The sequence below is a fragment of the Daucus carota genome, chromosome 7 (genome assembly GCF_001625215.2).
Source record: "Daucus carota subsp. sativus chromosome 7, DH1 v3.0, whole genome shotgun sequence".
Lineage (NCBI taxonomy): Eukaryota > Viridiplantae > Streptophyta > Magnoliopsida > Apiales > Apiaceae > Daucus > Daucus carota.
The window spans coordinates 18,633,239-18,648,597 of record NC_030387.2 but is presented as its reverse complement, the minus strand read 5'-3'; the positions used below and the strand labels follow the sequence as shown (position 1 = coordinate 18,648,597).

Below are 15,359 nucleotides of genomic sequence, written 5' to 3'. Positions count from 1 at the left end.
ATGGATTCGAGAAATTCAGGTCTTATTTGCTTGGGACGAAGGTGTTGGTTTACACTGATCATGCTGCCATTCGGTATTTAGTATCAAAGAAAGATTCGAAGCCTCGGTTGATTCGTTGGGTTCTCTTACTTCAGGAATTCGAGTTGGAGATCAAGGATAGAAAGGGCACTGAAAATCAGGTGGCTGATCATCTTTCTCAGTTGGAAGATGAAGCGCGAGCATCCAAAGACACCACTTTGATCAACGAGTCTTTCCCTGATGAACAGCTATTTGGGGTACAAGAAGAAGAGCCATGGTTTGCAGACATAGTGAATTATCTTGTGAGTAATGTCATTCCTCCTGATTTGACTTATGCTCAAAAGAAAAAGTTTCTTCACGAAGCGAAGTGGTATCGTTGGGATGAGCCGTTCTTGTTTCGCCAAGGTTCCGATCAAATTATCAGAAGGTGCATTCCATACAGTGAGATTGAAGGAATCTTGCAAGCTTACCACGACTCCACTTATGGAGGACACTATGGAGGACAGAAGACAGCTGCTCGTATTATGCAGGCGGGTTTCTTTTGGCCTACACTCTTCAAGGACGCTCATCAGTTTGTGTTGAAATGCGATCGTTGTCAAAGGGTTGGTAATATCTCTCGAAGGGATGAAATGCCCCTCAATGTACTTCTTGAGGTTGAAATCTTCGATGTGTGGGGTATAGACTTCATGGGACCCTTTATCTCGTCTTGCAATAATCTCTACATTCTTCTCGCTGTGGATTACGTGTCTAAATGGGTCGAAGTCAAAGCTTTACCAACCAACACCGCTGCGGTAGTTATAAGTTTTCTTCAGAAGAACATATTCACTCGTTTTGGTACTCCTCGAGTTATAATCAGTGATGAAGGATCACACTTTTGCAATCGAAAGTTCACAACGCTGATGGAACGGTTTGGTATTAATCATAGAGTTGCCACTGCTTATCATCCTCAAACAAATGGGCAAGCTGAGGTATCTAATCGTGAGATTAAGCGAATCTTAGAGAAAGTTGTGAGTCCTTCGAGGAAAGATTGGGCGTTGAAGCTTGATGAGGCCGTCTGGGCCTATAGAACGGCTTATAAGACTCCACTAGGGATGTCACCATTTCAGTTGGTCTATGGAAAAGCATGTCATTTGCCCGCGGAGTTAGAGCACAAAGCATATTGGGCCTTGAAGAAATTGAACTTTGATTTGACAGCTGCTGGTGAGAAAAGAATGCTTCAAATTAATGAACTCGACGAGTTTAGGCTTCAGGCGTATGACAACAATAAGCTCTACAAGGAAAAAGTCAAGAGATGGCATGATAGGAAGTTAGTGCAAAAGGATTTCTCCATTGGCCAACAAGTGTTGCTTTTTAATTTTCATCTCAGACTATTTCCGGGGAAGTTGAAATCTAGATGGTCGGGTCCTTTCACGGTAAAGACGGTGTTTCCACACGGTGCAATTGAAATATATGAAACAACACCGGAGTAATCGTTTAAAGTGAATGGACAAAGATTGAAGCCATATTTCGGAGGACCGGTGAATCGCGAGCCGGTAAGCACCATCCTCACTATTATTTGATTCTTGGGACTTCACGTCAAGCTAATGACGTTAAACAAGCGCTTCGTGGGAGGCAACCCACGTGTTTTCGTGTTTTGTTCCAAAAAAAAAAAAAAAATTTGAGTTAGAAAAATTTTGGGTGAAATTCCACTGACCGAATGGGGCAGGTGCGCCAAAGACGGGGCACCCGCGCCAAACGGGCCAGCGGAAATGCGCCCAGCCACTGCCTACCGCGCGCACCCGCGCCACGCGCCGCGCACCCGCGCGAGCGGCGCGCCTGCGCCGTGGTCGGGGCACCTGCGCCGTTACGGCAGTGTGTGGCTCCTGTTATAAAAAAAAAAAAAAATTTGTTTCTTCCGTTTTTGCTTAAATCCCAGCCTTGTTTAATTTCTTCCCAGCCCCCATACACTTCAAAATCATAGAAGTAAACCCCAATCTCTACCCAAATCAATTACTAAACACAAACCCATCTCATCTTCTTCCAAATTCACATCTATACATACATATACTTACAACTCCATATACACCCACAAGCACAATCTCATCTATTCCTTCAAACACACTTGTTCCTAATCCAATTCAAACACTACATCCATATACATTCACCTATATACACAATCCTACACCACTTCCTCTCTTTTCTCTAACTCTTCCAAAAATCTCTACACCCACTACACACCTTCAAACCCATGGCACCCAAGAGAGCTAGGAGAGCCGAAAGTAGTAGTGTACGTGCCACATCCACGGATTCATCGAGTTTGGGGGTTGAGGTTGTTAAGTTCACGACGCCGGAGGCTCGAGAGGAGTTTGATCGGCTTATGGGTAAGCCGATTGCTAAAGAGAGGGGGTTCTTGCCTTCACCGGGTGATGGTGAGTTGGTGCAGATGATTCGGAATATGGGGTGGGAGTCGTTTTGTGAGGCACCGGCACCGGCACCGGTGCTGATGAGTATTGTGCGGGAGTTTTATGCTAATGCCCGGGCGGATCAAAACGGGTACGCGATTGTTAGGGGGTTGACTGTGGATTACACCTTGGAGACAATCCAAGCGCTTATTGGGGGTACCGAGATGGGGACCACTCAGGATGATTGGGTGAGAAAGGACAAGAGGAACACTGATTTAGATCAAATTGTCTATGAGTTGTGCATTCCGGCTACTACGTGGAAGCGCAATCTGATAACTCCAGATCCCGTTCCGGTAGCTCCTCCGCCGTGCACTGGTGTCTTGCGGTGTAGCTGCTGGATGGGTGTCTGCAAAACAACACCGGAGGGGGGTTTGAGCCCCGCGGCGCCTCCGGCGTGAGAATGAGTGCAAGTATCGGAATAGATGAACAGGAAATAAGCTATCTATATGTGGTGGGTGAAGGTGGTGTATGGTGGCTGTATGATGGCTGTATGGTGGCTGTGTGTTTGTATTTTAACTGAGTGCACAAGTGTGTGTGAAATGTGAGTGTAGAGAGTGAAGTAAGTGACCCTTAAACTCTTGGTCCTTGGTCTATTTATAGGCCAAGGATTAGGGTTTAAGGGTGGGTACCTGGATCCTGGTCCTACACGTGTAGGGGTTTGATCCCCTACACGTGTCCAGGTGTCAGCGTAGGAGTGGTATTTTGGAATGTTCCCTGGCTTGTCCCTATCGCCAGTAGTTGACCGTTATGTTTTGTCTTCATTGTGTCAGTTCTGTGCCTTGTGCAGCAAGTGTCGGCTGGTACATGTATGGATCCCGGTCGAGGAGTGTATATTGAAGGCACCCGGGTCTGGAGCTCTGCTATGGTTGGGTACGAGACTAGTGGTCATCAGGTGTGTCTGGCAGCTTTTCAGGACCGGAACCTCCTGATGGGACCCGGGTATACACATTCTGGATTATATCCTATCATTTGCCCCCACTCCCTTATATAGATTCTTCTATGTGAGGGAGTAAAGTGGAGTTTTTTGTTTTTGCCCCCCGGGCCGGGTAGATCTGGGTAATGGTAGGGTTTTTGCTGTTGCCCCCCTGCCCGGGTAGACCCGGGTAAGGGTAGAGTTTTCGTGCTTTTCTCCTCTCTTGGGTAAATCCGGGTGAGTAGTGGAGATTTGTTTTCGCCCCTCTGTCCGGGTGTATCCGGACGAGATTAGTGGTTGGTGAAAGGATTCGGGTAGGTGGAGTTGTCCGGGTTGAGGGTCGGCGAAACGTTTGGGATAGGTAGAATTCGACGGGTTGTGTGTCTTGGAAGTTGAATTGTCGCATCTTTTGAGGAGTAATGATGATGAACGGCTGTAATAACTGATGTACAGCCAATGGAAAATTGCCACGTGGCCTACTAGCGCGGCTATAAATATACACACCCCTTTTCACTTCTTCATTTTTACTTTGGTTTCTACTTGTTTTCTCTGCCTTTTCTTCGAAAACTGCTTCGCTGGTTGCTGAAACTTGCCGGATTTCAAGTGTCGCTGCTTGTTTTACTTCCCCGTTTCCGTCGCTAATTCCGGTAAGCCTCTTTCCTTTTTCTTCGCCCTTTCCCTTTCATCATGCTTCTGTTATTTGCATGGATTTCTCTTTCGAAATGCTTACTTTCGATTGCTTTTTCCGTTGTTATTTTGCTTATGCGAAGTTTGGTCTTGGTTATGTTACTTGTATCTCGTGTTTCGGCTTTTGAATGTGTTTGGTTTTGGTTTTTGTGTTGATTTTTGGGTTTTGGGTCGGAAAGCATCGATCGTGTTCTTGAGCTTTTTGGGTGTATATGTATGTATGTATCGATGGGGTTTGGGTTTTGATCTTTGATATTGATTTGAATTTTCCGTGAAAGTGTTTGTGGCTTTTGGGTTCTTTCGGCGATTTGAACTGAACCTGGGTAGGATAATTATGTCCGGGTTGGGTAGTTTTAGGACATGGTTGTTTTAGGTGTTTGAAGGTTGTGTACATGATTTGCCGAGGGTAAGGTTCCTTACCCGGGCATATATGTTAAGCCCGGGTAGGGGTTTCGGCTGCTTCGTTTTGTACTTGGGGGAATTTGTTGTGCCGTAATTATATATGTAGGACCCGGGAGCCCTTCAAGTGTATGGTACTCTTCTCCCCACGTAAATCTGAAAAAATGAGAGGGCCCGGGTCGGTTTGTAGGATGTTTGTGGTGTATGTGTTTCCTTGAGGAATCCGGGTATCTTTCTATCCATATTACCTCTCCCTCATAGATTTGAGGCATAGGATCCGGGTAGGCTGCTTATTTGTTTCTTTCCCTTTGGTATGCTCTTCACGTAGAATTAGGATGGGATCCGGACCTAAATAAAACTTATAACAACTTGTGTGAATTCTTTTCTTAAAATTGATCCAGATTGCTTTTTATCTAGGTCCATGGTCCGGATCCCAAGACGGCCCAGGAGAAACATTGTCGCCTATACCGGTGTCCCCGGGGAAGATTCTAGTGATACGGATACCGACGAGGTTCAGACCCTTGCTTACCGAGCCCGGGTTAAGATGGCGGAAAGGGAGGTCGCAGTGTCCGGTGTCGTGTCCGCCCACCAGGATGTGGTGGTTACATCTGGAAAGCAGGTAATAATGACTCCGGAGGGGATATGGGGGGACTCCAAATCTTATTTTATCACCAAGGGGCCTCTTGTGGAGGAAAAAAGCTTTTATGCTAATATAGCCGGATTCTACAGATTTAAGCATCTGAATGGACGCTTAGCTCCTTACGGTAAAGAAGAGTTTGATACGAGGTTCCGGGAATTGCCTGGGATCCGGGCTCCGTTCCCGGTGAGGAACCATATTAAGGAGATGTCTCCGGAAGCGGCTGACCGGATGATCCGGACAGCTTTCCAACTGCCTCCGGAGATCGAGTGGAGGTGGCCCGAGCCCGGGGAGAAGATATATCACCGACCTGCCGACGGTTTTGTCCCGGTGTGGATGGAACATCTCCGATCCGGGTGGAACCCCCGATGGCACGTTTTCTTCAAACATCTGTGTAAGTATGAGTGGAAGATATCTCCGATGCAGCTGACGCCGAATGCAGTCAAGTGGATGACTTGGTTTCTGTGGGCGTGCAACAAGAAGAATTATTACCCGACTCTGAAGCTGTTCCACATGCTGTTTCAGTTCAAGAAGTCCGGGGTGAAGCCTTTGTACGAATTGCGCTTCCGTTCCAAGAAATGTGGCTTGGGCTCCGGGTTCGTAAGCCCGGTTATTCATCAAAGCTCCTTGAAGGGTTGGAATGGGGAGGTCCTTATGCTGAAGGGTCTGGATTTGGCCTTCATGCCTTATATAGAGACGGATGATAAGAAAGTGAGGACGGATTTTGGCGCGCCCGGAGCGGCTGCGGAGTTCCGGGCCCAGCTGGTTGAGTTCTACAACTGTCTCGGGTTTCAGCTAACCCGGGATACGTTTATGCAGCATGACAAGTTGCACGAGGGTGGCTGTAAGTTTTATTTTTGTCCCGATCCGGATTGTTATTCCTGCTCTTCCTTTGATTTTGCCTTTATGGTGTCTTGTCCGGGTCTGCCTGCTTGTTATTTGTATACTTAGAAGTATCTGTTGTGGTATTTTGTCCGGGTCTGTATTGTTTGTTATTTGCGTGTTTCCTTAGCAAAAATCTGTTTGAGCTGCCTTATCATTATTTGCTTTTGACCCGGGTTTTCTCCCTTTTTGCCAGGTCTCCCGTATTTTGATCCGGATCTCTGGAAAGCCATGTCTGCTGATGATTCCTTTGCTTCTGCTCTTCGCAATCTAGGGGTGTCCATGTGCTTCCTAAGCCTCAGCCGAAGCAGAAGTTGGCGAAGAAAGGGGAGTCCGGGTCCTCTCGCCAGGGGACTGAAGGGACCGGCCACTCCAGTGCCACTCCGGATCCAGAGCTGCAGGTGGGGGATCCGGAGTTGGATGTTGAAGCTGTTGAGGTGGAGAGCCCGGTCCATGAGCCGAAGAGGAAGAGGAAGAAGACGGGTTCTTCTCAAAGACAAGTTATTGATATGACGGTGGAGGACCTAGGCAAATCGGCTATGGAAGTAGTGGATGTGGGGATTGAGGGTGAGGGTGATTCCCGGCCGGTGCCCAAATTCGGCAAGTACCCGGTCAAAAAAGTCATCGGGTTGATGTCTGAACTTCCCTCCGGCCAAGACTGGGAGATGATGGAAGACGAGGGTCTCGCTGCAAATTTCAAAGAAATAGGAAATCTTTGGGGACAGGTAACTTCTGACCCGGGTCTTACTTCCTTTTTGCTACGTATTGCTTCGTTTGTTTTTGTGATCCCGGTTTTGTTAACCTCGTGATAATCTCTGTTTGCAGCTTGGTGGTCGTTTGGCCGGGTTCAACACCCATGCCCTGGCTGATTTGAAGAAGGAAAGGGATCTTTCTGTAAAGAGCCTTGCTCGGGTTACCAAGCTGGAAAAGGATCTTGACGTGGAAAGATCAGCCCGGGAGGCTTTAGAGGCTGGGATGGCTTCTAAGATTAAGGAGGCTGAAATCCGGAAAGAGGTTGAGCTGAAGCAGAAAGTCCGGGATGCCGAGACCCGGGCTGATGGAGCTGAGGGTAAGGTTTCCGGGATGGAGAAGGAGATTGCTGAGCTGAAGAAACTTTTGGAGGAGAGGAAGGAACCGGAGAAGGTCATCGCCGAGTTCCGGGAATCTAAAGCCTATGCAGATGCGTTGGCCAAGGCTGCCGCGGCTGAAGTCGTCCGTTGTTGGAATGTGGCTGAGAAACATATTAAAACTGATCCGGCGGCCACTCTCCAAAGTTTTATTGAACTCTATCTTGCGGCTAAGGACAAGATTAAAGCCGTAGGGGATGAACCGGAGCCCTATGAAGGTCCTTCTCCCAGCTTTCTTCCACCAGTCCACCCGGATCAAGAGACTGCCTCCGATTCTTCTGCCGAGTCTGATCCCCAGACCAATGACCGTCCTGCCAACTACTAGTTCTTTTGTCACTATGTTATCGTTCTGAAGACAATATTCTGTAACTTGAATTTGTTCGTTTCTGGATTTGAATATTTGGTACGGGTCTGTTTGGGCCCGGATTTGTAATATAAATATTGTCATGTCTTTGCTTCTGTGAATGCTTTTTGTTTGTTTTATGCGTTCCTGCCTGGGTTGGTTGTTTATAGTGGTTTTGCACTTAGAAAATTTTCTAAGTAGTGATAATACAGGTGGATCCGGGTAGCCTCTACCCGGGTTGGTTGCTTAGAATAACTTTGTACTTAGAAATTTTCTGAGTAGAGATAATGCAGGTGTGCCGGGGTAGTTCTACCCGGGTTGATTGCTTTTATATAACTTCGTACTTAGAAAATTTTCTAAGTAATGATAATACAGGTGGATCCGGGTAGGTCATACCCGGATTGATTGCTTGGAATAGCTTTTTATACTTAGAATTTTTTTTAAGTTGAATGAATAGGTGTATCCGGGTTGGTTGCTTAAATAACTTTGCACTTAGTAATTTTTCTAAGTAAAACGAATCAGGTTGATCCGGGTAGCTAGTAGCCGGATTGATTGCTTGAAATATCTTCGCACTTGGAAATCTTTCTAAGTAAAATGAAAAGGTTGATCCGGGTAAATAGTACCCGAATTGAATGCTTAAAACATCTTTGTACTTAGAAATTTTTCTAAGTGAATGAAACAGGTGGATCTGGATGATATGTATCCGGGCTGAATCCTTAAATAATGTTCCACCCGGATTGAATGCTTATTCGGCTTTTGTTCTTAGAATTTCCCAAGTTAATGATTGTATGGGTGGATCCGGGTATACTATGCCCGGGTTGGATGTTTCTTTTGCTTTTTATACTTAGAAATTTTCCAAGTGAAATGGTTGTATGGATGGACCCGGGTATTCTATGCCCGGGTTGGATGTTTCTTTTGCTTTTTATACTTAGAAATTTTCCAAGTGAAATGATTGTATGGATGGATCCGGGTAGATCATGCCCGGGTTGTATGCTTTCTTAGCTTTTATACTTAGAATATTTTCCAAGTGAAATGATTGTGTGGGTAGATCATGCCCGGGTTGTGTGCTGATATTGTTTGGTTGCCTTAGAAATTTTCTAAGTAAATAATAACGTAGATTCATCAACAACAAAAGACTTCATTCATATTAAAACGATTACATAGCTCTGAGAATGATCAAAAGTACATGATTGCTTTTAGGAATATGTAGCTGTCTTCTAGGATCCTTTCTTCTCCATCGCTTTATTGGTAGAATTTCCTCAACCTGAGACCATGCCAAGTGTTTGATACTTCGGATCCGTCCATGTGTTCGAGCTTGTAGGTACCCGGCCTTAGGACTTCTTTGACTTTGTATGGGCCTTCCCACTTTGGCATCAGCTTGCCAGTGTTGGTCGGATCTGAGGCTTCGGTGTCTCGTGGGACCAGGTCTCCTGCTTGAAAATTCCTAACCCGGGATTTTTTGCTGAAGTGGTCCAGGGTCTTTTCTTTGTATTTTTCCATTCTTGCGATTGCCTGATCTCGGACCTCATCTACCAAGTCTAAGTTGACCCGGAGTCCCTCCTCATTCGCGATTTCATCAAAGTTGATTGTTCTATAGGAAGGTGACCCGACTTCGATTGGAAGCATTGCCTCTGTTCCATAGGCTAACTTGAATGGAGTTTCTCTGGTGCTTGTCCGGGGACTGGTTCGGTATGATCAGAGAACATGTGGTAACTCTTCTGGATATTTGTTCTTGCTTTCTTCCAGTCTTTTTTCAATTCCTTTCAGGAGGATCCGGTTGGTAACTTCCACCTGGCCATTTCCTTGAGGATATGCGACTGAAGATTTTTTATGCTTGATACCTCTTTCGGCCAGGTAACTTTCGAAATCCGACCCTATGAATTGGGGTCCGTTGTCCGAGACCAGGACTCTTGGTAGCCCGAATCTCATGAGAATGTTGTCCATAAACCGGATGACGTCTTGCTGGTTGATTGTCCGCATCGCTTTGGCCTCGACCCATTTGGTCATATGATCAATGGAAACGAGCAAGTATCTGAGGTCCCCTTTGGCCCGGGGAAAGGGTCCCATGATGTCTATTCCCCATACAGCAAAGGGGATCGGGGATAGAACTGAGGAAGGTAGGACAGGGCTTGCCCGGGGTACATTGCTGAACAACTGACAATTCTTGCATTTTTTCACGAATTCCATGGCATCTTGGTGGATAGTCGGCCAGTAGTATCCTTGTCTGATGATCTTGTAGGCTAAGCTTTTGGCTGACATATGGTCTCCACAAATTCCTTCGTGGACTTCCCTTAGGCAGTACTCGGATTCTTCGGGTCCAATACACTTCAGGATCGGGGCTGAGTAGGTTCGGCGGAACAGGATTCCGCCTTCTACGAAAAACTTGGCTGCTTTAGCCTTCAATCTTTGAGCTTTTCCTTTGTCTTCGGGTAACTCTCCCTTTTCTATGTAGTTGATCAGGGGAGTCATCCAGGTAGGATCGTTGTTGATTTCAAAGATTTCCTCCTGTTCTATTGTTGGCTTGTGCAATCCTTCGAAATAGACCGAGCTGTCCAGGTCTGCTGAATTATGGACTAACCTGGAAAGGTTGTCCGCTTCCGCATTCTCTTCCCTGTTGACTTGCAAGATTTTGTACCCGGGGATCAGAGTAAGGTAACTTTTCACCAAGGCTTGATACTTGGTCAGAATCGGGTCCTTGGCTAGGTATTCGCTCTTAGTTTGTCTGGCTACAATCTGGGAGTCATTGTGGATGGTGAGATTTCGGATAGACAGGGTCCGGACTAATTTTAATCCCGCTAGGAGGGCTTCGTATTCCGCTTGGTTGTTGGTTGCTGCGAAACCGAAGGAGATTGCTGTTTTGATGGTGAATCCATCCGGGCTCTTCAGGATTAGCCCGGCTCCTGATCTCTCAGCAGTTGAGGACCCGTCCACATGGAGTGTCCAAGACTCCGGGTTAGGATCTTCCGTAGCTTCTGGTTCGGTTTCCATGGGAGTTGTCTGATTTTCTGGAAAGTTGCATTCCACCACGAAATCGGCCAGGACCTGGGCTTTGATTGCTGTCCGGGGTAGGAATGTTAGGCTGAATTGGCTAAGTTCGATTGCCCAGTTTACTAGCCTCCCGGAGATATCTAGCTTGTGAATGATTTTCCTCAAAGGTTGGTTTGTAACAATCCTGATCTCTCTTCCTTGAAAGTAGTGCCTCAGCTTCCTGGATGCGGTGATCAGCGCAAATGCAAATTTTTCTAAGTTGGGATACCTGGTCTCCGCATCCTTCAAGACTTGGCTAACATAGTAGACAGGCTTCTGTTGTCCGGCTTCTTCCCTGATCAACGCCGCCCCGACAGCAAGGGGTCCGGCTGACAGGTACAGGTATAGGGGCTCTCCGGGTAAGGCTTTTGTCAGGATCGGAGGCTTGGATAGGTATGTCTTGATCTCGTCGAGGGCTCTTTGGCAATCCGGGCTCCACTCTACTGATTTCTGATTTTTCGCCCCATTTAGCAATTCAAAGAACGGTAGACATCTTTCAGCAAGCTTGGAGACAAACCTTCGTAAGCTGCTAAGGACCCTGCTAGCTTTTGAACTTCCCTCTGAGTTCGAGGTGGTTGCATCTCTTGTACCGCTTTAATCTTCTCCGGGTTGGCTTCGATACCCCGGTTGCTTACCATAAAACCCAAAAACTTTCCATCTTCTACTCCAAAGGTGCATTTGTCCGGGTTGAGCTTTAGCTTAGTCCTTCTCATGTTCTCAAAACATTCTTTGAGATCTGAAATGTGTCCTGGTACTGAAGTAGACTTGGAGATTATATCGTCGACGTAGCATTCTAAGTTCCTTCCAAGTTGGTCTTTGAAAATTTCATTCATTGCCTTCTGGTATGTAGACCCGGCGTGCCTTAACCCGAAAGGCATCAGTTTGTAGGCATATACTGCCCGGTGGGTTATGAAGGCTGTTTTGGCTATGTCTGCTGGGTTCATCTTAACCTGATTGTACCCGGAGAACGCATCCATAAAGCTTAACATCAGGTGTCCTGATGTGGCATCAATAAGCTGGTCTATGCTTGGTAGAGGATAAGGGTCCTTGGGGCATGCCGCATTCAGATCCGTGTAGTCAACACACATCCTCCACTTGCCGTTTGCTTTCTTTACCATGACTACGTTAGCTAGCCACTCCGGGTATTTGATCTCGCAGATGATATCTGCCTTTATTAATTTGCCAACTTCCTCATCTATCGCCTTCTGCCTTTCTGGGGTGAAGTTTCTTCGTTTTTGTTTGACCGGTTTCTTCTTGGGGTCTACATCTAGGTTGTGCATTGCTAGTGACTCATCCAACCCGGGCATGTCGTCCGGGCTCCAGGCAAAAACATCTGCGTAGCTCCGAAGTAGTTGGATGAGTTCTTCTTTAAAAACGGTGTCCAGGCCTTTTCCAATTTTGACTTTTTTTGTCGGGTTGTCTTTGTCGATCAGGACAGACTCGGTTTCGACCGCAGCTTCGACCTTAGTCAACTCTTGTGCCGAGATCATTTGTTGGATCCGGGCATCAGTGTTCTTTTCAACGAAATTTTGAGCTGGGCTCATGGTTGCTTTCTGATTGCTTTGTCCAGGACCAGGGTTGGTTGCTCCCGGGTTCTGACTGCCCGGGTCTAGGTCGATGACCTGGACTTCACCCTTAGGGTTTGTCCTCGGGTAAAGTCGATGTTTTTTGTTACTTCTCTGTTTTTGGAAGACAATAGCCTTTCTCTTGTTGTCCATATGGGTTTCCGCCATAACCAAGGCTTGGCTATAACACACCCCGGCTGTTTCTGAATCTCCTTTGACTTCACCTACTCCAAACGGGGTTGGGAATTTGAATTTCAGGTGCGTGACAGAAGTGATGGCTTCGATTTTGTTTAGACCCGGACGGCCAATGATCACATTGTAAGAGGAAGGAGTGTTTGTGACATAGAATTTGATCATATGGACGACCTGGGTTGGGGCTGTACCAAAACGAACCGGGAGGTAAAGGGTTCCTAGGACCGGGACAATGCTATTCCCGAATCCGTATAAGGGATCCTCCCTGTAGTCGTTCATCCGGATGTTCCCTAGTTGCATTCGGTCCATGGTATGTTTGAACAAGATGTTTGCTGAAGAGCCGTTGTCGACTAGGATCCGTCTGACCTCATTCTCGGTTATATCCAAAGTTACCACCAGGGCCTGGTTGTGACCCCGGGTGACTCCCTCGAAGTCCTTGCTGCTGAAGGAAATGACTTGTTCGGGGAAGGTCTGTATGGACATTACCTCTTGACATGAGTCTGGGCTGGGAGGAGGGGAACAGGAACCTCCCAAGACTACATTGACTATGTTCTTTTGTTTCCCCGAACCTTCTCCCTTGTTTGCTGTGTTCCGGGCTATATATTGCCCCATGTTTCCTTTGCTGATTTGCTCTTCAATGAAATACTTGAGGGATATGCAGTTTTCCGTTTTGTGACTGTGGGTGCCATGATAGTCACAATGGCGGTTGGCGGGTCTGCTCTCTGGAGGAGTCTGCATGGGTTTTGGAGCATAATAGAAAGGTTTGTCCCGGACCTCTTTAAGTATGTCTTCCCTGGATCGGTTGAGGGGGGTCCATTCGGGCTCTGGTTTCGGTTCTCTTGCTGGTCTGTTCGGACCAGGATCACTTCTAGACCCGGGTCCTGGTTGGCTGGTCCTCCTGGAACCTGAATGCTGGATGAAGTTGGTTTGTCTGTCTGGTTTGAATTTCTTATCCTGGTGATATTCTTTTCTGGGTTTGTCCTCGACCTGTTTTCCTTTCGAGCTACCCTGTCGGGTCATCCTCATTGCTTGGAGTACGTCGGTCTCTTTGATGAATTTTGCGGCCATGGCATAGGCAGCCGCCAGGCTCTGGGGTTCTTTGTTGATTAACTCGACCACGTATCTCTCATTTTGTTCTGGGTCCAGGTTTCTCCTGAAGATGCTCAAAGCTTCACGCTCGTCCAGGCTGGAAATTTTGTTGATTGCTTCCTGGAAACGTTTCATGTAATCTGAGAGTGCCTCATTGTCATACTGACGAACCGTTTCCAGGTGACACATATAAAGTTCATGTGTTTTGTTTGCTCGGAACCTTCTGAGGAAAGCTTCCTTGAAATCTTTCCAGGACCCGATGCTCCGGGAGGGGATCCGGCTGAACCATCTCTGGGCCCCTCCCTTGAATGTGGATGCGAAGAAGTGGCATTTGGTTAGATCATTGTACCAGTAAATCTGGGCTATATGTTCAAAATAGTGCAGGTGTTCCTCTGGGTCACCTAGTCCATTGAAGGACTCAAAGTTGTAGTGCTTCATGCCTTTTTGTCGGGGAATAGATTCCAGGGAGTGGCTGAAGGGAGTCAGGGTTCCTCCTATTTCGAGCCCGGACTCATTCCCAATTTTCCTGTTGAGCTCGTTGATCATGTCTCTGAGATTGGTTTGCCCTGGTCCCTCATCCACATCATCAGAGATGAGTTCGGGCGTTGCTTCCTTCCGATATCGCTTGGACCGGGATCCTTTTGTCAACTTTTCTTCTTCGAGTTGGACCCGGAGAGCAATTTTTTGTTCTAGTTTTTCCTCCTCCTCTTTTCGGATTTGCTCCTTTCTTTCAGCCAGGATTCTCTGCCGGGTTTCCTCACTTTCTTTTTGTTTCTTTTTCTTGGCTTTTTCTCCGAGCCGGTCGAAGACGGAACCCCGGGATTGACGACTGTTCCCGGAGTCCTCAGACTCGTCGATGTGTTCAAGCCTGCGGTTGCTTTCTCGGCGATCAAGGTACTGTCGGATGGCTTCAGCCAACTCTACACTGGTGAGTTGGGACATGTGGAGGGTGGTGACCGGGACATCGGTATACTTGATTTGATTCATTTCAATGGTAACCCGGGCATCATTAGGGTTGACTGTTTGGTTCTCGTCCGGGTTCACATGGGTGAAAAGGGGTCCTGAGGTATGATCCTGGTTCGGGTTGTCCTGGTCTGTCTGAGGGTTATCCGGGTTCAGGGGAAGACCCAGGTGGGAGCGTGTCCTTTTTGTCATGGTTTCCAGAATTCACACAGGGTATATGGTTGCTGTTTCGATAACAGTGTATGTGGACAGTATAGATAGTGACAGGATGACAGAAATAGTGTGCACAAGTAGTCAACTTACTATTTTCAGAAGTACCACAAATAGTTAAGTGACAAAATGTGTGCAGGTGTGAGACAAAAAGATTTTATGTGCTACAGACAAGATTAGGACTTTGCTCAGACAGGGTTTGCTATCATGCTCTACTACAGACAAATTTAGGGTTTTGTTCAAGTAAGGTTTTCTATCATGCACATATCAAGAAAAGCCATGGCTGAGGGTTTTGAGAAGCTGGGTGTTTATGAAAGCTTACAGGTATGATTTGGACTCCCTTTTCGGGAGCTTGTTGGAGTAGACGAGCCCAGTGGCACCGTGACCACGGGGCAGAGGACACCTCCCCCTCCTTCTAGCGCCAAATGATAACTCCAGATCCCGTTCCGGTAGCTCCTCCGCCGTGCACTGGTGTCTTGCGGTGTAGCTGCTGGATGGGTGTCTGCAAAACAACACCGGAGGGGGGTTTGAGCCCCGCGGCGCCTCCGGCGTGAGAAGGAGTGCAGGTATCGGAATAGATGAACAGGAAATAAGCTATATATATGTGGTGGGTGAAGGTGGTGTGTGGTGGCTGTATGATGGCTGTATGGTGGCTGTGTGTTTGTATTTTAACTGAGTGCACAAGTGTGTGTGAAATGTGAGTGTAGAGAGTGAAGTAAGTGACCCTTAAACTCTTGGTCCTTGGTCTATTTATAGGCCAAGGATTAGGGTTTAAGGGTGGGTACCTGGAGACTGGTCCTACACGTGTAGGGGAAACCCCTACACGTGTCCAGGTGTCAGCGTAGGAGTGGTATTTTGGAATGTTC

At 47.1% G+C, this 15,359-nt stretch overlaps 1 protein-coding gene across 1 annotated transcript; it reads right to left on the bottom strand.

The window, feature by feature from the left end:
- Positions 1–9,142: 9,142 nt before the first annotated feature.
- On the bottom strand, positions 9,143–14,475 carry LOC135147920 (uncharacterized). Its single transcript, XM_064081974.1, has 2 exons — positions 11,065–14,475; positions 9,143–10,924 (listed from the first exon to the last, which is right to left on the bottom strand). Exons 1-2 carry the CDS (start codon positions 14,473–14,475, stop codon positions 9,143–9,145), a joined length of 5,193 nt encoding a protein of 1,730 aa, XP_063938044.1.
- Positions 14,476–15,359: the final 884 nt, after the last annotated feature.

Excerpts from the sequence above, each read along its gene's own strand:
- LOC135147920 (XM_064081974.1), bottom strand. The coding sequence starts at position 14,475 with ATGACAAAAAGGACACGCTCCCACCTGGGTCTTCCCCTGAACCCGGAT. Across the intron at positions 10,925-11,064 it reads ACCCGGAGAAGATTAAAGCG|AAATCAGTAGAGTGGAGCCC; the intron begins GTACAAGAGATG and ends GCGAAAAATCAG.